Source organism: Polyodon spathula, chromosome 12 (assembly GCF_017654505.1).
Source record: "Polyodon spathula isolate WHYD16114869_AA chromosome 12, ASM1765450v1, whole genome shotgun sequence".
Classification (NCBI taxonomy): Eukaryota; Metazoa; Chordata; class Actinopteri; order Acipenseriformes; family Polyodontidae; genus Polyodon; species Polyodon spathula.
The window spans coordinates 38,025,661-38,048,830 of NC_054545.1; the positions used below are offsets into that span (position 1 = coordinate 38,025,661).

General features: G+C 43.6%; 2 protein-coding genes and 1 pseudogene across 4 annotated transcripts; 1 reads left to right on the forward strand and 2 right to left on the reverse strand.

Moving 5' to 3' along the window:
• Positions 1-338: 338 nt before the first annotated feature.
• LOC121324937 (39S ribosomal protein L22, mitochondrial-like) lies at positions 339-5,845 on the reverse strand. Of its 2 annotated transcripts, XM_041267145.1 has the most exons (7): positions 5,787-5,845; positions 5,647-5,692; positions 4,872-5,007; positions 3,702-3,767; positions 3,340-3,417; positions 2,074-2,143; positions 339-1,418 (listed from the first exon to the last, which is right to left on the reverse strand). In XM_041267145.1, the coding sequence occupies exons 1-7, from the start codon at positions 5,812-5,814 to the stop codon at positions 1,210-1,212; spliced, it is 633 nt and encodes a 210-aa protein (XP_041123079.1). In that variant the 5' UTR covers positions 5,815-5,845; the 3' UTR covers positions 339-1,209. The 2 variants fall into 2 exon arrangements, with proteins under 2 accessions (XP_041123079.1, XP_041123080.1); XM_041267146.1 differs by lacking the exon at positions 3,702-3,767.
• Positions 5,846-6,312: 467 nt separating this feature from the next.
• LOC121324890 lies at positions 6,313-17,431 on the forward strand (annotated as a pseudogene).
• Positions 17,432-18,170: 739 nt separating this feature from the next.
• Positions 18,171-22,651, reverse strand: LOC121324188 (CCR4-NOT transcription complex subunit 8-like). Of its 2 annotated transcripts, none has more exons than XM_041265753.1 (7): positions 22,497-22,651; positions 21,452-21,648; positions 20,952-21,145; positions 20,569-20,730; positions 20,286-20,430; positions 19,776-19,886; positions 18,171-19,078 (listed from the first exon to the last, which is right to left on the reverse strand). In XM_041265753.1, exons 2-7 carry the CDS (start codon positions 21,566-21,568, stop codon positions 18,950-18,952), a joined length of 858 nt encoding a protein of 285 aa, XP_041121687.1. In that variant the 5' UTR covers positions 21,569-21,648; positions 22,497-22,651; the 3' UTR covers positions 18,171-18,949. The 2 variants fall into 2 exon arrangements, with proteins under 2 accessions (XP_041121687.1, XP_041121686.1); XM_041265752.1 differs by lacking the exon at positions 22,497-22,651 and adding an exon at positions 22,204-22,456.
• Between the last annotated feature and the right edge of the window lie 519 nt (positions 22,652-23,170).

A 23,170-nucleotide genomic window follows, 5' to 3' on the forward strand; every position in this document is an offset into this window, starting at 1 on the left:
ATAACAAGGTCAGCACTTGGGACACACTTGTCACTTGTACTTCAAATGGTTGAAAGCCTTTTTTCTTTTAGTAAAATGTATTTTAATAGTTTGCTCCCGATATAAGATGGGGGGGGGGGGGGGGGGGGGGGGGGACAGCAGCAAAGCGTAGCCCTGCAAAACTTCAGTATTCAGAGTGCATGTTCACCTGGTAAACCACTTAAAAAAAACTATGAGTTACAACTATAGTTCAGAGCATCTGGCAGAAAGGCACATATCTTAGACGGCCTTTCTCATGATGAACAACAGGCATGGTTGAGCTGAGTCTAAAAAGAGTCAAATATCAAGACTGCAACAAGTCCTTCATTTTTTTTATTTATTTTTTTAACAAATCATATTGTATTTTGGTAAGCTGTATAACATTCAAGGCAGAAGATGAATGTAGAGATCCATACACAGAGTATGGAACAAAAACACATGCACACACACACTGCACTAGCTTGAGGAGAACGACACCTGATGTTTGATTAAAAGGTTTTTCAATTCCTATCTAACTGATCCATCTGCAACAGTAAGACTTTCTTTTGAATCCATCTATCTCTGCCTGAGACATATTAATAAAAACAAACAAAAACACACAGACTGCCTTTTGAAATGGACTGGATATCATGTTACTGTTTACAGATTAACACAAAAAATGCTTGCTGAGGATGCCATGTGTGAAGGCTTGCTGGAGGATGATGTGTGAAGGCTTGCTGGAGGGTGATGTGTGAAGGCTTGCTGGAGGGTGATGTGTGATGGCTTGCTGGAGGGTGATGTGTGAAGGCTTGACGGAGGGTGATGTGTGAAGGCTTGCTGGAGGGTGATGTGTGATGGCTTGCTGGAGGGTGATGTGTGATGGCTTGCTGGAGGGTGATGTGTGATGGCTTGCTGGAGGGTGATGTGTGATGGCTTGCTGGAGGGTGATGTGTGATGGCTTGCTGGAGGGTGATGTGTGAAGGCTTGCTGGAGGGTGATGTGTGAAGGCTTGCTGGAGGGTGATGTGTGAAGGCTTGCTGGAGGGTGATGTGTGATGGCTTGCTGGAGGGTGATGTGTGAAGGCTTGCTGGAGGATGATGTGTGAAGGCTTGCTGGAGGGTGATGTGTGAAGGCTTGCTGGAGGGTGATGTGTGAAGGCTTGCTGGAGGGTGATGTGTGATGGCTTGCTGAAGGACGCCATGTGTTTCTTTGCTACAGAGAGTGGATGATGGTTCGATTGCGAAGCTGTTGCACATACTCCTTGGCCTGATCAAAGCCAGTCCTCTGCTCCTCTGTGGGAGCCATTCCCTCCACCAGCTTCACAAAGTAATGGCAGTACACCTTGTCCATGATGCCGAACATGCCTCTGCCATGGATTCGGATTCGCTTCAGATACTGACCCTTACCAGAGAAGGACTCGGCTGTGAATACAACAGAAACACTGTCAGACCAATGGGAACAGGACTCCTATTGCAGAGCAATTTCACCCATTCCTGTTTTTAATACATGCTTCATTAGCCAGGGCTTACAGGTAACAAGCTCAGGTGTGTCTTAATAAAGTCACAGCAAAACCAGGAATGGATCAAACTGCTATGCAATGGGATTCTTATTTCCATCCCTGAACTGACACACCAGGGTAGACATAATGACAGTCTAAAGGTAAGAATAAAGAACTAAAATAAGCAAAATATATCACTCTGATAAACACAAATAAGCAAAATGACAATCAGTGTCTCATAATAAGAAGCCAAGTAGACCAAACGCCTGGTTAAAAAACAGACCTCTCATACAAAACCCGTTACTGCAAACTTAAAACACAAGACTTCCCTCTCGTGCTCAAAGACTTTGGCACATGAACATGTTCCAGTCTCTCCTGTGCAGAGCCTGCAGTGTGAAAGTGCTCTCTAGGCTGCCTTCAACAGTTCTCTTCACATTATACAGTATTCCCAGGAGAATGAGGAGAACTTTTCATTGCAGGTCTGCAACAAAGCATACAGCAGCGCATGCAGGCAGGGTTCTATTTCTGAAAACCTGAGCTACTTAAAAACACACCCATGCAGTGTGGAATCCACTTACCAACGTACAGATTTGACTTGTATTCCACATTGTGGCTTTTAACTGCCATCTCCTGGGCTTCTAGAAGAACCTACACACAATTAAAGACTCCAGTCACAGGCTCATTATTCATGGTTATTTTCTATTACTATTTCATTTGCACTAAGTGCTTATAGCAACCAAGTACATTTTTTTTTTCTAATATCAGTTTAATTCTACCATTTGGAGGAACATGACATGAAGATTAGCAACCTATAGATATACCTGCACATGGGAGCAGTAAAGCACTTAGTTGTTTATGATCAAAAAATGTTCTTAAGACTAACGGAAATTCTCTTGGGCTCTCAATCTTTCAACAGATTCCACCTTGCACGTGTGTTTCAAATATTAACGTTTCAAAATAACTGAGGAGGTAGCAGGGTGATATAAACCAGGTCAGGCTGAAAGTACAATACTATTGTCGACATTGTGATCAATGGGTAACATATTCAATAAGGGTCAATGAAGCTGCGAAGGTCAGTGCTGTTTAATGAACCAGTGTTACACTGTGCCTCCCTACTCCTCTCCTGCTACTGCGATGGGCAGTGCTGTGTGATGCACTGTTGTTACGCTGTGCCTCCCTGCTCCTCTCTTGTTACTGTGATGGGCAGTGCTGTGTGATGCACTGTTGTTACGCTGTGCCTCCCTGCTCCCCTCTTGCTACTGTGATGGGCAGTGCTGTGTGATGCACTGTTGTTACGCTGTGCCTCCCTGCTCCTCTCTTGTTACTGTGATGGGCAGTGCTGTGTGATGCACTGTTGTTACGCTGTGCCTCCCTGCTCCTCTCTTGTTACTGTGATGGGTAGTGCTGTGTGATGCACTGTTGTTACGCTGTGCCTCCCTGCTCCTCTCTTGTTACTGTGATGGGCAGTGCTGTGTGATGCACTGTTGTTACGCTGTGCCTCCCTGCTCCTCTCTTGTTACTGTGACGGGCAGTGCTGTGTGATGCACTGTTGTTACGCTGTGCCTCCCTGCTCCTCTCTTGTTACTGTGATGGGCAGTGCTGTGTGATGCACTGTTGTTACGCTGTGCCTCCCTGCTCCTCTCTTGTTACTGTGATGGGCAGTGCTGTGTGATGCACTGTTGTTACGCTGTGCCTCCCTGCTCCTCTCTTGTTACTGTGACGGGCAGTGCTGTGTGATGCACTGTTGTTACGCTGTGCCTCCCTGCTCCTCTCTTGTTACTGTGACGGGCAGTGCTATGTGATGCACCAGCAGATTGAGCAGTACGATGCATTATGTCCCTTACCTCTTTTATTATTGCCGCCCCCTTCTTGTCATTGAACTCCAGCTGTGCAATGGCCTGCTCAATAGTCATGCCTCTGATCTGTGAAACACAGAGACAGTGGATGGATAACAGTCTGTCTCAGCACTGTACACTGCAAACCCTCCCAGTTCTGAAGTGATGCCATGCCCAGAACTCTATGGTCGTTCTGTTTCAGTTACACACTGTGCTAGGTTAAGAGAAGCGAAAAGTGCTGGTAACATGAGCATGAGAAAACGCACAGATTCTTCTTCAGTTCTGATGACCAGGCTGCCTGATCTTCTACTGCCCGCTAGTGGTTACTAAAAAAAACATCTTTCTGTGACAAGGAGCCTCCAATTACTCACCATTTTGGCCAAATACCACATCTTGTCCTTGCTGTATTTAATTTGTCTTCGACAGTGGTATACTTCCTGCAGATAAGGTACATACTTCACAGTTAGACAAGGCAACTGAAATACCCCAGAGCTGAAATACCCCAGTGTTGAAATAACCGTATTCTTCCAAATTCATGTATTATCATTCTGAAATGAGAGGCTCACAATAGAAGCATGTATTAGCACTCTGAAATGAGAGAGACTCAGAATAGAAGCATGTATTAGCACTCTGAAATGAGAGAGATTCAGAATAGAAGCATATATTAGCATTCTGAAATGAGAGAGACTCAGAATAGAAGCATGTATTGCAGCATTCTGAAATGAGAGAGACTCAGAATAGAAGCATGTATTGCAGCATTCTGAAATGAGAGAGACTCAGAATAGAAGCATGTATTGCAGCATTCTGAAATGAGAGAGACTCAGAATAGAAGCATGTATTGCAGCATTCTGAAATGAGAGAGACTCAGAATAGAAGCATGTATTGCAGCATTCTGAAATGAGAGAGACTCAGAATAGAAGCATGTATTGCAGCATTCTGAAATGAGAGAGACTCAGAATAGAAGCATGTATTGCAGCATTCTGAAATGAGAGAGACTCAGAATAGAAGCATGTATTGCAGCATTCTGAAATGAGAGAGACTCTGAAGCAATGCAGCATTCTGAAATGAGAGAGACTCAGAATAGAAGCATGTATTGCAGCATTCTGAAATGAGAGAGACTCAGAATAGAAGCATGTATTGCAGCATTCTGAAATGAGAGACTCAGAATAGAAGCATGTATTGCAGCATTCTGAAATGAGAGAGACTCAGAATAGAAGCATGTATTGCAGCATTCTGAAATGAGAGAGACTCAGAATAGAAGCATGTATTGCAGCATTCTGAAATGAGAGAGACTCAGAATAGAAGCATGTATTGCAGCATTCTGAAATGAGAGAGACTCAGAATAGAAGCATGTATTGCAGCATTCTGAAATGAGAGAGACTCAGAATAGAAGCATGTATTGCAGCATTCTGAAATGAGAGAGACTCAGAATAGAAGCATGTATTGCAGCATTCTGAAATGAGAGAGACTCAGAATAGAAGCATGTATTGCAGCATTCTGAAATGAGAGAGTCTCAGAATAAGCAGTTGATGGACACTCACGGCTGCTCTGCGTGTTTCCTCAGGAAGCTGCGGCCGATGCAGGACGCGGTTCTTTCGCTCCCAGTTTTTATTGCCTTCTAGAGTGACAGTAGTATGGATGCTGGATTGAGGCAAGACACTGCATTGTGCAAGCAACCTGGGAAAGCAAAGACAAGACCAGAGTTATGGAATGAGGGGTGGCAAGAAGACTCCCATTGCATAGCAGTTCGGTTCATTCCTGGTTTTACTAGGAGTTTAATAACACACCCCAAGCTTGTTACCCGTACACACAGTGGCTAATGTAGCTCGTACTGAAACATGAAACTGGGTGAAACTGTAATCCATCCCTCTACTTAACAACACTACTGTTTTGACAGCACCTGACTACCTGAGAGTGTTTTCAATACATAAATTCATTTTGGTTTTAGATATCTAATAAAGCATATCAATATTTTAAAGTAAGTCCTTTCTTGTTTCGTGAAACCCAATAAATAGTGAAACTACACAAAACGCATACACGGAGGATGGATATCCTTGAGTCCCTGCGACTTTACACTGATTTGAGGCAAACTGCAGTAATCTACAAAGCTTCCAGAACAGCAACAACTCTAAAACAACACAGGCTGGAATCGCATGAATCTGACTGGTACATTCACGATCTATACTCTGCATGTGGAAAACATGAATCTCAGGGCACCGCGCTATGGAACAGTATCGGAACCGTGCATTGTTATACAGGATGTGTCCTCTGACTCCGACACAGACCATGCAGCAGGATTTCATTTGTGTTGCTTACCGGCTTGCCTCTGTGTATCTCACCAGCCCTCTCGCCAACGAAACACCTAAAACACAAGGAAATAAACTGCACGTTCAGTCTACCGGAAACTATGTTAAATAAACGTTTACAAATACAAATTCACGTAGAAGCTGACTTACCAAAACCAACCGCACAGGACGCAGCCATGTTCAACTGCTTTCCAGCAGGTCAGGCTAGACCAATGTAGTGCAGAAAAAAAAAAAAAAAAATCTATGGCCAGGCGTGTAAACGATACAGTGCATACTTTTTGTGATCGATCATAAATCATTATGATCCTCAGATTTATATTATTAGCCCCACGTAATAAGGAAAAAAAAAATTATCTGATTGAAATCTTTACAAACCGGTTATATGTCAAATAATTAAGTTTGTCCCTCTTTCCCTCTTGTAGTCTGCCCGACAGTGCTAGTCTCTCTACGGCTGTCGCTAGCCTGTGTTTGCAGGGGCAGCATGAGATTTCTGTGAAGTCCGGTTGGTACAGCGCTGAACTGTGTCATGACTGTGGCATAAGAACATAAGAACATAAGAAAGTTTACAAACGAGAGGAGGCCATTCGGCCCATCTTGCTCGTTTGGTTGTTAGTAGCTTATTGATCCCAGAATCTCATCAAGCAGCTTCTTGAAGGATCCCAGGGTGTCAGCTTCAACAACATTACTGGGGAGTTGATTCCAGACCCTCACAATTCTCTGTGTAAAAAAGTGTCTCCTATTTTCTGTTCTGCATCGCTAAGGTATCAGTGAAAACTATCTGGGTTACAATTTAGGATGTCGGAGAGACTTCTCCCAGCCTCGCCAAACTGGTACTGCTCCCGGTCCAGCGACGCCAGTCCTAAAGGAGTTTTTGGGTTCAGTTTACCTGGTGAAGATCACTGCAGCGTCGCCTATCATAGCCGGTGAGCGCAACTTACATTGCTAATATTAACATGTGATGATGATTTGGGGTTTGCAGATAATTGACAATTTACATTTACCCTTGTAATTTCTTAGTCTTATATTAAATACTTTGTATATTATCAGTATGTATTATTATTACTACACGTGATGACACCTCAAACAGATTTTAAATGAAATGTATCATAACTAATATTATATTGTTTTAAAATAATCCAAAAGCCTAATAAAAACAATCTTGGCACCACAGCAGGGTTTGGTACTATAATGATGATGCTACTTTTTATAAATGGACTCTTATTAATATAGTAGTGTTGTTAATGTTAAACATGAAAACGTTCACCTGTCCTGTAGTACAGCGCTGTGTTCTGGATTTATAGCTAATAAGTCATCAACATATTATTCCACCAATTGAAACTGTCTGGAAAGCTCTCAATGCAGGGATGGGAATCAGACTTCTAATGCACACCATTTTCACCCATCCCAGGTTTTACTATCAGCTTGAATAGCCCCAGTGTACAGGTAGCAAGCACAGGTGTGTTTTATTAAACTCCTAGTGAAACCAGGAATGGATCGGACTTCTATGCAACTGGAGTCTTATTGCCAAACCTGTGATGTGAAGGACCTATCAGTTGAAATAGCTTAGTAGCACTGATGCAGTTCTAGACTTTTTTCTTTCTCTTTTTATATGTAAATAAAGGTGAGCTTAAAGGCCACAGAGAACGTGTCTCTGGTTTTGCGTTCTGACGCTATCCCGGTCAAGAAGAGATCTGTGCAAGCAGCTCTGATGATGGGTCTGTGAAAATCTGGGACTCTCAGAAACAAGCCACACTGAAAGAACACAAAGCACACCAGGTACAGGGTGAGCCTTAGAGCAGAGAGGCCCCAGTCTCCTTATTAAAAAGAGGAGGTTCATTTTCTATGTTATATAGCCAAGTGCACAGCTGCAGTTGATGACAGGGAATGTGTTCTGTTGTTTGAACGTATTTGTAGAGTACGATCACATCACTGCACTGGTCCCCAGTTGTGAAAGACTTGCTGGTGTCTGGAGATGAGAAGGGCATCGTTGTGCGTTTCTGGCACAACAGGAATGATACCCAGAGCTTCTTCCCTGAGCCACGAACCATCTTCTGCTTATCCTGCTCTCCTCACAATGAGAACTACATTGCAGTGGGGTGAGTACTGACCCTACCCCTAACTGACAGATACGACTGATATGCAAAATGCTACTTAGATATTTATACACTCTCTGTTGAATCTAGGCGTCTCTTAAAGAATAAAAAGTTAAAAAATATATATATATATATATATATATTGTGAAGAGCATTAATATACTAGTATGGTGTGTGCCACACACTCGTGAACATTTAAAATATGGGTGACTGTTCAGTTTTACTAATACAGCACATATTTAATTTCTTCTCCCAAGGTACAAAGACGGGATGATTGTTGTGGTTGATATCAGCAAAAAAAAGTGAAGTGCTTCACAGACTGAGAGGCCACGATGATGAAATCCACGCCCTGGCCTGGTGCCCTCAGCCAGGCGAAGAGGAGCAGCTCCCTCGAGCAGAGGAAATGGCAGGTACAGAACGGACTCCTGAAAGCAATTATGCAAGCGTGTCACAGACTTCCACAGGCAAATCTTAAACAAACCCTTCATGGTGATTCTCACACTGCCCTCGCTGCAGAGATTCCACCTAGATAGGGCTTGCTCAGCGCTGGTACGGTGACTTTATTAAAGGAGCCAGGTACCTGTGAGTGCAGAAACAGTGACACAAGGTGACTGTAAGAACACCTCCTGGCATACCAAAAAGCAGCATATTGGAACACTTAGAGGGGGTGCATATATCTGCTGTTTGAAGGTGTCTGGACGTGTCGATTTGCTTTCAGAAGCTGAAGTAGCTAATGGAAGGCAGGTGCCAGACAGGGAGAGAGGCTGCTTCCTGGCATCGGGCAGCAAGGACCAGACTGTGCGAGTGTGGAGCACAGCGAGGGGGAAAGGTAGGGTCTGTCTGCTCCATTGGAAGCTGTTCTCTGGTGGCTGGTTTGCATGTTTGCTCAACACAGTGTTACTGAGCTCACCAGAATTGTGACTAACAGTAGAAGTTTATATGCACAGCTGACCCTGTGTGGTATGAGATTGTCTTCTTGTGTTGGAGTGAGCTGAGTGGCTGCAGTACAAGCAATGTTCATGTAGTTCATGAACACACAGTCCACCATTCTACCAGTGTCAGGTCACTCCAGTGGAAATTCCAGGGGCTCTGCAGTATTGATGTTCCTAACATGTTCTGGATTCACACATTAGGAGGTGAGGGGGACAGACCCAGGGTGACACTATACAGCTGTGCTGGGGAGGGAGTCATCCTGCAGCACAACCCCTGGAAGCTGGCTGGAGAAGCCAGCGACATCGATAAGGTCATCCGGGAGTCCAACGGCATCAAGGTGATTCGGACTGCCTTCTATTAAAATCACAGGCCAGCTAGTCTATTTTGAGCACGTTGCCTGTATATAACAGACCCCCCCTCCCATGTACCAGTTTTTAATCCAGGTCAGTGTGTCTGTCTGTCTTTGCAGATCGATAGAAATTCTTCAAGCTCCAGCTCTGAGGCTGCTGTGCTATATCCAGCAGCATCACAAAATCATCAATGTGCTTCACTGGCACCACGAGCACGGCAGCCAGCCCGATGCCAGTCACCTGCTGGCTTCCGGGTCCAACAACGCCACTGTGTACGTGCACAACCTGAAGAGTGTCATCGGTGAGAATCACAGGCTTTGGGGAAAGCACATTTCAAACAAGGGGACACAATATTTAATCAATTAATCAAGCCTTTGCGATCCAGCCTTGCTCTCAAAATTATTTGTCCCCTTTTGTAAGAAGATGAACTTTTCTACAATTTCTAATTAAAAGCCGCAGTTCAATGTACTTTACCGCTCTGTGTAGTCATTATTTTCTATTCGGTACTGTATATATGCCTGTATATTTACTGTATCTGTTTATTTAAAGAGACCCCATCAGACACTCCTGTTCTGGTGACAGAACCCTACCGGAGTCTCGTGGGACACACGGCAAAGATAACCAGCCTAGCATGGAGCCCTCATCATGATGGCAGACTGGTCTCTGTGTGCTACGATGGCACCGCACAGGTAAGTCATCAGGGATCCTGGGCTCTCAGTCACTGCGCTGTATAGAGGCTTCACACAGGAATGCAAATTCACTGTATATGTGTCTTATTAAATCCGTAACAGTGCAAAGCTCACTACTCTCCCATTAAACTCCAACGCGTTCAAAATGAAATGGAATGATGCATTTTATAATCGATCTCAAATCAATGATTCTTGTAGCAGTGTGTTAGTAAGGTGACGTTTTCCTCACCACTGTCAAGGTGTGGGACGTCCTGAAGGAAGAAGCGATCTGTAACTACAGGGGCCACAAGGGGAGGCTGCTGTGCGTGCAGTGGTCTCCTGTCGACCCTGACCTAGTCTGGACTGGAGGGGACGACTTCACTGTCCAGGAATGGGCCATCTCCAAGCAGGAACACACAAAGCCACCGAAGGGTAAGCGCTGTCCCTCCCGGAGAGGTCAGGCTGTTTAGGAAACTCTAAGGGTACAAATATATAACCGCTGTGGCCTGACTCTTCTGTTTAACCTATAGCTCTGTTTGTTTAGCTGATGACTGACTGACTTGTACGTCCTGTCACCCTGACAAAGCTGCACGACACCCAGATGTGGATTTGACTTCTTAATCTTAATGCTGCACAAATAAAAGCTGAAAACATGTTGGTAAACAAATCCTTAGTGTGGATACTCTCTCCTGCATGAACACTTCAGGAAAGAAAAGCATAGAGCTGGAGAAGAAGAGGGCTCTTCAGCCAAAGCCGAAGGCTAAGAAGAAGAAGAAGCCAGTCGGCAAGGGGCCCGGCAAGCAGGACGTGGCTGGAGATGAGGGAGGCAGAGGGACCGAAGAGGGGGCTTCAGAGCAGGAGGAGGAGCAGGAGGACAAACCAGTCAAGACTGAATACACCCCAACCACAGCAGGTATATAGACATATACCCTGCAGCCCTGACCTTCACACCTTGGTGTCTGTAGTATTATAGACAAGATAACCTGAACTCCTGCAGATCAGGGCACAGCAGTTGAAGATAATAATAATAATAATAATAATAATAATAATAATAATAATAATAATAATAATAATAATAATAATAATCTGCAGACTCGCATGCATTGTGGTTGCTGTAGAAAGGACTTGAGTTGCTCACTGGCCTGTTTGTCTCATGACACCCTGACTTTTGTACGGATTGGGTAACCTCTGTAATAAACATTTATGAATTTGAACTGGCACTTTTGTCTTTCAGCTGTGTCTAAAGAGCCCAGATGTCAGCAGCCAGATGCAGTAGTTTCAGAAAAAAACAGGAATGGTGGAAAGGGCTTTTCTTTTGTGGTAAGGGAATCTCTAAAGGTTGAGAAACAGAGAGAAAAGCAAGGTTAGTTATTCTTGTTGCACTGTCCGATATCTCACAACACAGTCTGACTAAACAAAGCAAAACACTTCGAATTAGAACAGGGATAGAAATAGACTCCCATTGTATAGCAGTTTGATCCATTCCTGGGTATAAAACACACCTGAGCTTGTTACCAATACACTATGGCTAACCAACCATGTACTGAAACCTGGAATGGGTGAAACTGCTATGGAATAGGAGTCTTATTTCCATCCCTGTAGTAAAGGAATTTCTTGTGTTAGAGAGAGTGCCGTGCTGCGTAACATCCTGTTAGTCTCGTTCCCGCAGCTGAAGCTCCAGTGAAGAAGAAGAAGCCTGGCTCGATCCTGCCCCTCAGCAGCTCCATGGATCATAGGTCTAGGGAAGATCAGCAGAGAGACTGCCTGACTCTAGCGGCTGTTGGACATTCCCAAGGCAAAACATCTCACACTTTTATTTGCGATTTGTATTTTGTGTGCTTTAGCTGGCTTTGCTATCCTAACGAGATAAGAAAGTTCTTTCCCACCCATTCCTTTGTTTTAATTGGGATCCCGGCTGTTGTTTCTCTTCCTCCAGCACTACCCAGTAACTGTGTACCTGGATCAGGGGCACACATACAGCTAGGCCTGTTCGGAGACAGAGCTGCGCTCAACACAATGTTTGAGGAGGAAGGTGAGAAACTGAGGCATGGTGTCTGATCTCCATTTCCAGTGGGCCATTCCACATTACATCCACTGCAGCTAGGAGCACACCACACACACACACACACACACACTTGCATTGTAATATAGGCTGAAAACTTGGTATAACACACATCTTTACATTTATAGAGACAAAAGCTTCCTAAAGGAACATTTTCTTGATTTAAGTGATTTCCAGTCCTTAACGTTGCTGTAACACATGCAACATAGAATGGGGCTAATCTGTTTCTAAATCTGTGTGTAGTGTAAACCCAGTCAGTGCTGTAATCTTCTTGCTTTCACAAATAGGAAGGAGCCACATAGCAGGTGGTCATTACGAGTCTTTAAACTCCCTGCTGCTGTGGAAAGGAGATCTTGCAGGCGCTCTGCAGATAGCGATTGAGAAGGGAGAGTTAACAGAGCACTTGGTAGCTGTATCGCCAATGGGTGAGTGATCCTTCGTGGCTCAAACTAAGGGACTCCTGTTGAGCGAGTTCTAGCTTTAGCAAATAGAAGCAGCAAAGTGAATTTAATGACAGCCGTTCATGGGCGAGTTCTAAGCGGTCGTGTGTGCTTCTGTTCAGCTGGCTACCAGGTGTGGGTACGGGCAGTGGAAGCCTTTGTGAAGCAGCTGTGTTTTCAAGAGCAGTACGTCAAGGCAGCCTCCTACCTCCTCTCTGTCCACAAGGTCTATGAGGCCACTGACCTTCTGAAATCCCAGCAGCTCTACAGGTTAGTAGGCAGATACTAACCCATAATGCAGTGGTGCACAACTCTGACCCTCCACATACAGGGCTGGGAACCAGACTCCTATTGCATAGTAGTGTCACCCACTCCAGGTTTTACTACCAGCTGGATTAGCCACAGTGTATAGGTAACAAGCTTGGGTGTGTCTGTTCACCCAGGAATGGATCAAACCGCTCTGCAGTCTTATTCCCAACCCCGTTGACTCTGCATGTTCAGTTAACTTATGTTAACTGAATCTCGAGAGGCAGGAGTTGTACAGCACTGCTGTGGCACGACTAGGATTTTGGTGTTTTTTAACTTCACATTTCTTGGCTCTTTTGGTATTGATTTTGTAGTACAGTGTAACCTAGTTCTGGTTACTGTACTGTTTGTGTTTTCTATGTATACCTACAGAGGGTAAAAAAAACCCCACATATTCAGTACATTATAAAACCCTTTAGAAGCCTCGCAATAAAATGACAGTAACAATCCATTCCTAGTTCACAACACCCCCACTTGTCTTTTAAAGGGAAGCCATAGCGTTGGCCAAGGCTAGACTGCTTCCTGAAGACCCTGTGATAAAGAACCTCTACACCACATGGGCAGCTATATTGGAAAGGGACGGACATTATTCCAATGCAGCCAAGTGGTAAGTGAGGCAAACTGGGGCTGTGCTAGGATTGTACCAATCCCAATTTTAAAAAGCAATGGGTCTTGTACACTACATTGTCACGTGTAATATGTCCTGTATATGGTAAGCAGCACTACCTTTTCCTGCTTAAACCCTAAATGCATGTTGAGTTTCCGTGAGCTTGTGCTGTTCGTGATGCAAAAGGCACGCCCTCTTGCAAGGCATCTGAAGCTAGCAGGCAGTTTTATTGGACAAGGACCAGCATTAGATAAGTAATAGATACAGTTGGGGGGGACGGGGACGGTATGAACCAGTATAAACTTGACCAAATCAAACTGAATTGAACTTCAGGACAGGAGCATCCCCTGAGAACCTCATTGTCTTCATACGCTTTACCGTTGGTTCTGTGTATAATGTAATATCAACCCCTCAGTTATCTAGCTGCCAACTCCACCTATGACACTGCCAAGGTAATTGCCAAGAAGGGGGATGTAATGTCACTGAAGACCGCTGCAGAACTGGCCCTGATCGTCGGAGAGAATGCCCTGTCTAACTCACTAGCCTTGAGATGTGTCAGAGCTACTGACTGCTCAGGACTGGCTGGGAGCCCAGGAGGTTCTCCAGGCACAGGGGAGCTTGCTGGTGGGTCACAGGACTGGGCTGTTGTGAAGCAGAGTGCCCATGAAGCATCAGTTCTGCTTCTAAAAGTACAGTGTTTTTACCCATTCCTGGTTTTACTATAAGCTCAGGTGTAAAACTCATAGTTAAACCAGGAATGGCTTATTTCTATCCCTGAGGCACCTCTGTCTAAAAGATCCTTTGTTTGTTTGTGTCTGTGGCTGGTTATGTGATTATATGGAGAGTGTATGGTGTGTGTGATTGGATTTGCCACATGCATGCCAATTGAAAACAGTACGATTCATATTCCTGTGCAGTTCAAGTCATCTCAGCATATTTTTTTTTTTGCTAATTTAAATGGGTCTAATAATAAAGCCAGGGATGGTTCAGACTGTATTACAATAGTTGCCCCTTTCCTAACCCTAAATTAACTACACATTTGTATAACATTGCTGTTTGATAATTATTGCAATTGAATTGTATGTAGGGTCACCAGCTTGTGTTGTGCACCAATGAATTGCTGCACCAGTGCCTTGCTGGAGACGGGCTGATAGATTGGAGCAGTGCCTCCTCTCATGGCTGGACTGTGGGCTCCGGGGTCCCCTTCATGGACGCGGTGGCTGTGGTGTGGGAGAGAGAGTTTGGCGTCTCCAGCGCTGATGTGGATAAAGTGAAGCTGCTGCAGCAGCAAGTGAAATCTGTAGAGAATCCTGCAGCTACTGCAAACATACCCATTAAGCAGGTAATGCTGACTAGAGAACCCTAATCCTACATACCAGGAAATAATGAATACTCGAGATCGATTTGATTTACATGACTCTTCATAATTTGCTGAAGCGCTGGCTATAGGAACATGCAATGAAGCAGCACGAATGTAAAATAAGTTTAAAGACTCCTTCCTGTTCTGTATCCCTTTCAGTGTGTAGCCTGATTGTTGCTGTGTGTTTCTTCTCCTAGCTCTTGTTCCATTTGTCCCATGACTTGACGCTGGCAGTGCTGAGCTCTGTGGCACTGGCCCAGGGTGAGAAAGTAACAGCGATGCTGGGGGCCCTCACCCGCTGCAGAGACGCCACGCATTTCACCATGATGAGAGAGCTCTGCAGGCTGCTGCTGCCGAAAGGTAAGGAAAGGGACGAGATCTGGGAAATACCAAATGACCCGTTACATCACTGAGGAGGCTGGGACAGTCCTGTCAGTGTTTAACAAACGCCTCGCTACATCACTGAGGCTGGGTAAACAGTCCTGTCATGTCTAGCGTGTTTAAAGTCTGCTCATTATGTTTCTCCAGGTATGCAATCTGTCTCCAGCCTCAAAGCACAGCTAGACCACACTGACACCTACAGCATTGCAGCGGTTCAGAGCCTAGAAGCCTTTATGTGCTACTTCCAGTTATACGAAATGTGGTGGACTCAAAGCAATGAGAGTCTTTCTGAAACACAGACTGAGAAAGCTGATCTCCCTCAGCCCAGCGTTGCAGGACTTCAACGCGATGCGCAGAATCCCTCGGAGCCTGCTCCTGTCAATGGGACCGAACCTCAGCACAAAGCAGGTATGGAGCAGGGTGCGATTCCCACAGAGGAAGGTTCCGATACCCTACAGAAGGAGCCGTGCAGCTCGCAAAAGGCAATGCTGGCGTCCGCCTGCGCAGTCCTTATTTCAGAGACTCACGCTGCTCTGCAGACCACGCGGAGCGTCATTGAGGAGATACAGCTCAGGCTGTCCAGCATGATGCACCAGCATCTCCGGGCAGCATCAACATCTGAAGAGCAGCAGAAAGAGCTGCCTGCTCTACCAGAGTCTGGGAGTGAACATGAAGCAACAGCAGCCAGTCAGCCTGGAGCAAGGTGTGCAGGGATGGAAATAAGACTCCCATTGCAGAGCAGTTTGATCCATTTAGTACGAGCTTCATCAGACTCATCTGAGCTTGTTACTTATACACACTGGAGCTAATCAAGCTGGTAGTAAAACGTGGTTTTAACCTGGTATTAAACTTTTTTTTTTTTTTTTTTTTTTTATAATATATATATATTTTAAAAATATATTATATTAAGTTGATTTGCCTTTCTCTGCATTAATGCATGTACCAGTTTTTTAAACTCAAATGTCCTGTTTTTCTAACTTTGTGTTTTTCTTTTTCAAACAGTACCTCAGAATCAACATCTTTGACTTCCTTAATTGCTTTGGTTTCTCAGTATAACAAACAGCTGGCTGAAATTCCAGAACACATCAAGGTGACAAACATTTCTACCCATTTATTTGTTTTTAGGAACCAACAGATGACATGAAGCTGCACTATACCTTAGTCACAGGAAACACTGCTGCCAGGAATCTGTTCAGCAATTCAGTATAAAGGTTTAGCAGTGCTTTCCCCAATGTAGTTCTTAGGAAATTCCTAAAGGAAACCGACCTGGAATTGTGAAGTAGTGATGCTAGCCACCTGAGCTTGATCCCTATACACTGTGTCAAATCAAACACAGCTGAGCCTGACACCTATACACTGTGTCGAATCAAACACACCTGAGCCTGACACCTATACACTGTGTCGAATCAAACACACCTGAGACTGATACCTACACACTGTGTCGAATCAAACACACCTGAGACTGATCCCTACACACTGTGTCGAATCAAACACACCTGAGACTGATACCTACACACTGTGTAGAATCAAACACACCTGAGACTGATACCTACACACTGTGTAGAATCAAACACACCTGAGACTGATACCTACACACTGTGTAGAATCAAACACACCTGAGACTGATCCCTACACACTGTGTCGAATCAAACACACCTGAGACTGATACCTACACACTGTGTCGAATCAAACACACCTGAGACTGATACCTACACACTGTGTCGAATCAAACACACCTGAGACTGATACCTACACACTGTGTCGAATCAAACACACCTGAGACTGATACCTACACACTGTGTCGAATCAAACACACCTGAGACTGATACCTACACACTGTGTCGAATCAAACACACCTGAGACTGATACCTACACACTGTGTCGAATCAAACACACCTGAGACTGATCCCTACACACTGTGTCGAATCAAACACACCTGAGACTGATACCTATACACTGTGTCGAATCAAACACACCTGAGACTGATACCTATACACTGTCGAATCAAACACACCTGAGCCTGACACCTACACACTGTGTCGAATCAAACACAGCTGAACCTGATACTTTTAATGCCTTACCATGCTTGTATTACAACCTGGAATGGGTGAAAGTGCTGTGAAATAAGGAGTCTTATTTCTTATCAGTCAGGGCTGCTGCATGTTCTTTAATCCTCCACAGTATATGAATGGACTGTTGTTGCATTGCAGAGGTACCCGTTCCCCGATGTTATCGAATGCTGCCTTGTCGTCCTCCACATGGGAAGGGACTCTGCCTCCACGCTTCCTGAAGACGTTCAGCAGCAGTGCTTGGCTCTGCTTCACAAATATGGAACCACAGCCTCCGTGATAAAAGCCTGTCACAAATTCTGTGTGTGAAGGAGTTTCATATCTGGTGGTGCTTTGCACTGTTCACATAGACAATACCCTTTGGTCGTTTCATATTCCATTTTTTTTTGTTATTCTAGGTTATTTAGTTCATTATATAATTAACAGTAACATAAATAATGGAGACTGTACCATACAGCGCACTCGTTTTGTATCTTGTAAAGAACAAAAAGCACTTGAATAAATATGCTGATGAGGTTTGATTTGATGAACAGGTTTCTACTGCATTCATAAATATATTTTCATCATGGATCACTTGTGTAAATTGTGGCAGTAATTAAAATAATTCTACTCCAGTTCTTCTAACAGAAGTGGCTCATTTCAGCTGTGTTCACTGACTGGTTTGGGGTGGACTCCATGTAATGGTCTGCTTGAGGCAGGTAGAATTGCAGATTTTGTATTTGCAAGGGTAAGGGACTGCTTCTCAGTTTTTTTGTTTTTTTTTGGTTTAGGTGTGAGTAGGTTTGTAAGAGTTTATCAGGTTCTGTGGAATAAAGTCTCCCAGTTGAAAAGCAGTGGTAGGGTTACCATCTTCATGGTGTTTTGTTTTGAAGTGCTTATATTTACAGAATGAAAGGGATTGTCAAGTCTTTGTGTCAAAACTGTTGCTTGATCTGCCTGGTTAGAAATTTTTTTTAAATCAGCAACCTCCAAAAGTGAATTGTCCGGCTGAGTCCCATTTCACTGTGATGCCTGTGTTCTGAGTAATGCGTGAGAACCCCACTTGTAAAGTACATTTTTTGGAGTCAGATATGTGTTGCACTTCAGCATCTCAGCACTACCTTGTACTGTGCGATCACTGCCCCTTGCTCCACCACCTATCTTCTTACTGAAAGCACGCCCATGGGCCAGTGCAGTTAGAACTGTCTAGTTCCATTGAACGTTATTTTAAATACACCTCCCTTTCCAAAGGCTGGTCAACACGAGAACCATATTCAAACTTCAGATCCAGTTAATAGAAAACACTTTAATACACAACTGTTTAAAACAACGGGTGTTTTTAAAAACAATATACATCACAATCACCTATGGATATATTAAATCAGGTGGTGAACATTTTTAAAAGCAAAAAAGGTACAGTTAACTTCAGAAGTTGTCTTTTCCTACTAAGCCAACATCCTTTCCTGAAATCTTAATTTCTGCGTGAAAACTGGAAAACGTAATGGCTTTCTTTATAATATACATAACTTCCCAGCCTTATTTAAAATTGTACAACTACAACTTGTCTCCTACGGATCAGACACTGCTCTAGTTATTTTGTTTTATTTTAAATGTTCCTAGGAAATCCAACTCGAAACCTGTTGTATGGGTCGCAGCGGCTGTTGGTTAGCGAGTTAGGAATTTTAGAAGAGGATTGCAGCAGAGTGTGTTAAAATGCTGCATTTCTAATGTCTTTCACAGCATGCAGCACCCAGGCACTGGTCCCCTGTTAAAATAAATAAAACTGTGGCAGTACTGCAGCTGAAGGCAATAAAAGGATCATTTAAAGCTGGAGGAGCTCAGTTTCGGTACCCCAGGCGATCCGTTTCAGGACTGAAGTTTAACTGGGAAAGCAGGTGTGGCTTAACAGAACACAAGATTTAGCGACAACAGAAACCAAAGTCCTTTCACGACTGACGAGATCTGAATCACACAACTTCTTAAAAACGTGCTGGAAGAAGCAATGAATGAACGACTACTCTGGAGATAAAAGAAGTGCACCGGCATGGCTCTGTGGGTCGTCTGGTCAGTGTTTGTTGTTGGTTTCTTCTTGAGAGGAGTTTGCAATTCCGTTCTGGCTCTGGGTGGATCCAGAACCCAAACCATACAGCCGCCCACAGTACTTCGCATCATCGATGTTATCTTCAAAAAACAACTACACAGAAAAGAATGCGTTTGAATCACGTGTGTAACAAGTGGTGTGTTTATCCAAGCAGTGCATTCAACAAAGGGATGCATTTATCTAATGAGTATACTTAATACCAGAGATCCCTTTGAAACAAACAGGACAGCTCAGCTAGTACGGGTTCTATTTAATCCTTGGAAAACTCCTTGTATCATTACTACACACAAACCGTTTTTACAAGCAGCACTTTTGGGTGGATACTGGTGTTGCTATCCAGCAGTTTGTACTGGCTTCACTGAATATTTCTTCAGGCTACTCAATCTTTATTCAACCAGGACAGGAACCACAGAGATGCACCAACGTTCCTTTAAGGAACTGGAATTCATTACATGGGAATTGGAATTGAAAACCAAATAAAAAAGGAACCAACCCAACCCTGTCTGCTGCATCAAGATAAACTTGTCTAACTGGAAATTAACTATTAAGCCAGCATTCTACTATGGGGTTAGATGACAGCCAGTTCATTTAAAAAACAATGAACAATGCTCAGACATGTCTACCACATTGCCAATAACCTGCCTTCTACTTTTGGTCTAAATTCAATCCAATACATGACTGAGAAGAGCAGATCCAGTAAATAACGGCAGGGGCGCTCCTGCAAGCGCTTTCATATTTGAAGTCAATAAAAGCAGCAGCAATGGCCAGTGCCATTCCTTTGAGTGAATACCTCTTTCATTCTGAAGAACGCCATCCCAGTGAGCAGCGAGTCCGAGCCAGCCTGGTGCTGCCTGCCTATCCTCTTCAACTCTAGCTGATCAGCAACTTCCTGAAGACCCCCCTTAAGAGAAGACACACACACACAACTAACATAACTGCCACTGATCATCGCTAATGCCAAGGTAGGAACCTTTGCAAAAAATTGTACAAATGCAGGTATCAACACAAGTAAATAAGACTAGGTTGCACATGATTTTATGTTCAGCTTGTTCTATTTTGCAAGATATTATTTAAGAGCACTGCAGCGTTGTACAGAACCGACGTGGTCTATCCCAAAGTTATTCAGACTAACCAGCTCCTGGAAATCAGCAAAAAAGATTCGGAATAGATATAAACTCCCTTCATCTGAACAAGAAACAGATCGAGTGATTCCCAGCCCAGTGTAACTGACTCAAGCACTTCACGTCGTGATGCAATAACCCCAAGTGGAACAGCAATACGCTGTTATTTTCCCCTCTACCTTGAGGTTCTTACAGCTCTTCATAAGGTATTTCACATCATAGATCGCAGGAAAGAAGAGGTTGAGTATCTGAAAGAACTCGTGCTCCTCCTCAGGCAGCCTGGTGTCAGTGAGAAGCTTCACCAAGTAGCCGAAGTCATAGCCGCTGCGAACGAGAGAGAACAAGGCTACAGTAACTTACTGATCTACTCAATGCTTGCATGCTGAAAACATTCCATTTGCTATAGAATGCAGTTAGACCACCCTGTAGTTTTTCTGCTGCACATATTCCCTTGAACCTTACCTGTGAAAGGACAGCCACTTGACATTTTCACACAGCACTAAGCCAGATGTCATGAGGAGCTCGGCAAAGTAGAGAGTATTAATTCCTTCTTCCTCGTGTTTCTTGAACTGCAGTCCAGAGTTCTGGAGCAGATCAATGGAGTCCTGGGAGTACATGTCCTCTCTGGGGAGACAGGTGGATGGAGGGGACAGGTGTAAGTATATAATTAATCAACCAGTGAACTGGATGGTGAATTACAACAATTAACCAAACGCAACTGGTTCATTTTAACAAACTTCAGCAGCAGAGAAAGTGTACTCACATTTCAACATAATTTCTGATCTGAGTGTACATGCGCGCACACACACACACACACACACACACACACGCTTGAGAACACATACGTCAGGTTGAACTTGAAGTTAAACTGCCAAGTCGTTGTTCCAGGAGGGTAGTCCCCATCTTCATTCATGAAGGTCAGTCCGAGCTGGATGATCTTCAGCAGGTCCACGTTACACCGCAGGAGCTGATACTGGTAATCCACTGTACTGCGAAACTCACCAATCGGCCTCACCACAACTCCTGGGAACTCTGTGTCCTAAACAGCATCCACAAAACAATACTGTTGTGATGGCTCAACTGAAGTCAGTCACTCAATTTAACTAACTGATGTAAATGGAAGTAATGTGTTGCGACGACTCAACTGAAGTCACTAACTTACATTAATTGACTAGCAGTGACGTCAATTTATGCAATGTGTTGCCACTGTGAGAAGCTTGTGTTAAAAGAATACTGCTATTTGCAATTTTGATCAATGGTGTGTTGGGATTGGTTCAAAGGGAATTGGAATTAGGTTTGATAAAGGAATTGACCCCAAACCCTGCTTCAGGGGCTTCACTCTCACCATGGCAATGAAGTTGAAGCTCTGAATAATCTGTCGGATTTTCCTCATTTCCTCCTCCAAATTGCTTGCCCAAACTTCACAGATGATCTTGCTGGTATCTGCTAGCGCGGCTGGCATCTTGCACGGCTGAGGAAGTGACTGAAAAGGCCTCTGAAAATTCTGGCGCAGTTCTAGGTAGGCAGTCCGTTGTTTGTACCCTAAAATGTGAAACAAGGATACTGCTGCACAAGTGTAATACTCTAGGATCCCTTAGCAAACCAGGATCCACAGCTCTCTGAATAAAGTGTCCATGTCACACAGTGGCTTTAGCACATTAAAAAGGTTATTCTGGAAGTGGCAAAAACAGTCATATAGGTTACCTTCTCCCACATTTAGCAGGGGGTATTTGATGCCTGATATGTTTGGATTCTGAAGAACATCATATTGTAAAAGCAGCGTTACAATGGCGATGTTAACTTTAAAAAGGTTATGTATGACGTTATCAAAAATGAGCGTAGTAAATAATATATGCGGGACACACAGGAACGTTTGTGACGCGGAACTAACAGTAAAACAGAGCAAGTTTCAATACCGGACAAAAAATAAACAAATACACTGCAAGCGTAAAATTAAAATAACCAACACTACAAAAAAATAACTAAATAAAGCCGCCCGATTAATTATAATTTGTCAGTTAAAACAATAACTACATCAGCCACCGTACTATGGGAACATGCAAGGTTCTTATGTAAGGTGAAAACATAGACCCATACCCAAACACATTTGTAGAAGAACACGAGAGTTACACAAATGTTTCGTTTTTGGATCAGAGATGCAGCAGGCTCTGTAGACACGAGCTACCATCCCGTGTGGTTCTTTTTAAAAATATATATTATTACTAATGCATTTCGTGTTAATAAAATTAAGAAAAAAGCATCATTAGACTAAACAATCACGAGGAAAACCATAATGTGTTTAATGCTCCGTTATCCGCCTTCATTTCTGTTAACACAGCTAGTTCCGCTTTGAAGCGATAAAACTCTGCCACCAGTGGGCCCCAATGTACCTGCTTAGATGTTTTTTCTGTTATATCTTTTTTTTTTTTTTCTGTTCCCTCGTTTCTGCTGACGCTGTCGTTTTCACTCAGCTTCTGTGTAAATTAAAAGACAATCACCACGCAGGCGCGCCGTTAGCTTCTCGGTAACCCTTGACCCCATTTTCCCTAACAGCTCCGGTTCACGTGACAGCTTCGACCGCTGCTGCAATGCATGTTGGGGCAGGTTAGCTACATTTACTGGGAACAGATAGAAGAGATATGATCGTGCAGCAATGTTGATCCAGAAATCAATAAACATGCGTTAATTGCATTTTTAGTAATTCAGTGCTGGATAAACTGGATAAAACTAAGTGAGCCCATCCAACACAGCACCACGGGTAGCACTTTTCTGTACCAGTATTCAGTGTTTAATTTAATATATACACCCATTATATATATATATATATATATATATATATATATATATATATAGACACACACAGGTGTTGCAAGGTAGTACGTGCTACAATGCAAGATTCATTTTTCAACCCAGTATAGTTTACAGTATGTGCAAATACTGCTACTGAGGTACAATATAAACCCGGATGCAGCTACAGTAGTAAGGATTACAGCAAGTGAAATCTACAAAGACACATTAGCAGTGCAATAGTTGGAAGGAGGGTGTTTTAATAAATACAGGTTCA

Bases quoted from the DNA above. Each gene is read 5' to 3' on its own strand.
- LOC121324937 (XM_041267145.1), bottom strand. From the start codon at position 5,814: ATGGCTGCGTCCTGTGCGGTTGGTTTTG. The intron at 2,144-3,339 runs GTAAGGGACATA...AATTGTGTGTAG, and splicing joins GGGCGGCAATAATAAAAGAG to GTTCTTCTAGAAGCCCAGGA. The intron at 1,419-2,073 runs GTAAGTGGATTC...TTGTATTCACAG, and splicing joins CAAGTCAAATCTGTACGTTG to CCGAGTCCTTCTCTGGTAAG.
- LOC121324188 (XM_041265752.1), bottom strand. From the start codon at position 22,294: ATGGTAGCTCGTGTCTACAGAGCCTGCTGCATCTCTGATCCAAAAACG. The intron at 21,649-22,203 runs GTATGGGTCTAT...TTCACATTTTAG, and splicing joins TCTTCTACAAATGTGTTTGG to GGTACAAACAACGGACTGCC. The intron at 19,079-19,775 runs GTATTCACTCAA...TTTTCTGTGTAG, and splicing joins CGTTCTTCAGAATGAAAGAG to TTGTTTTTTGAAGATAACAT.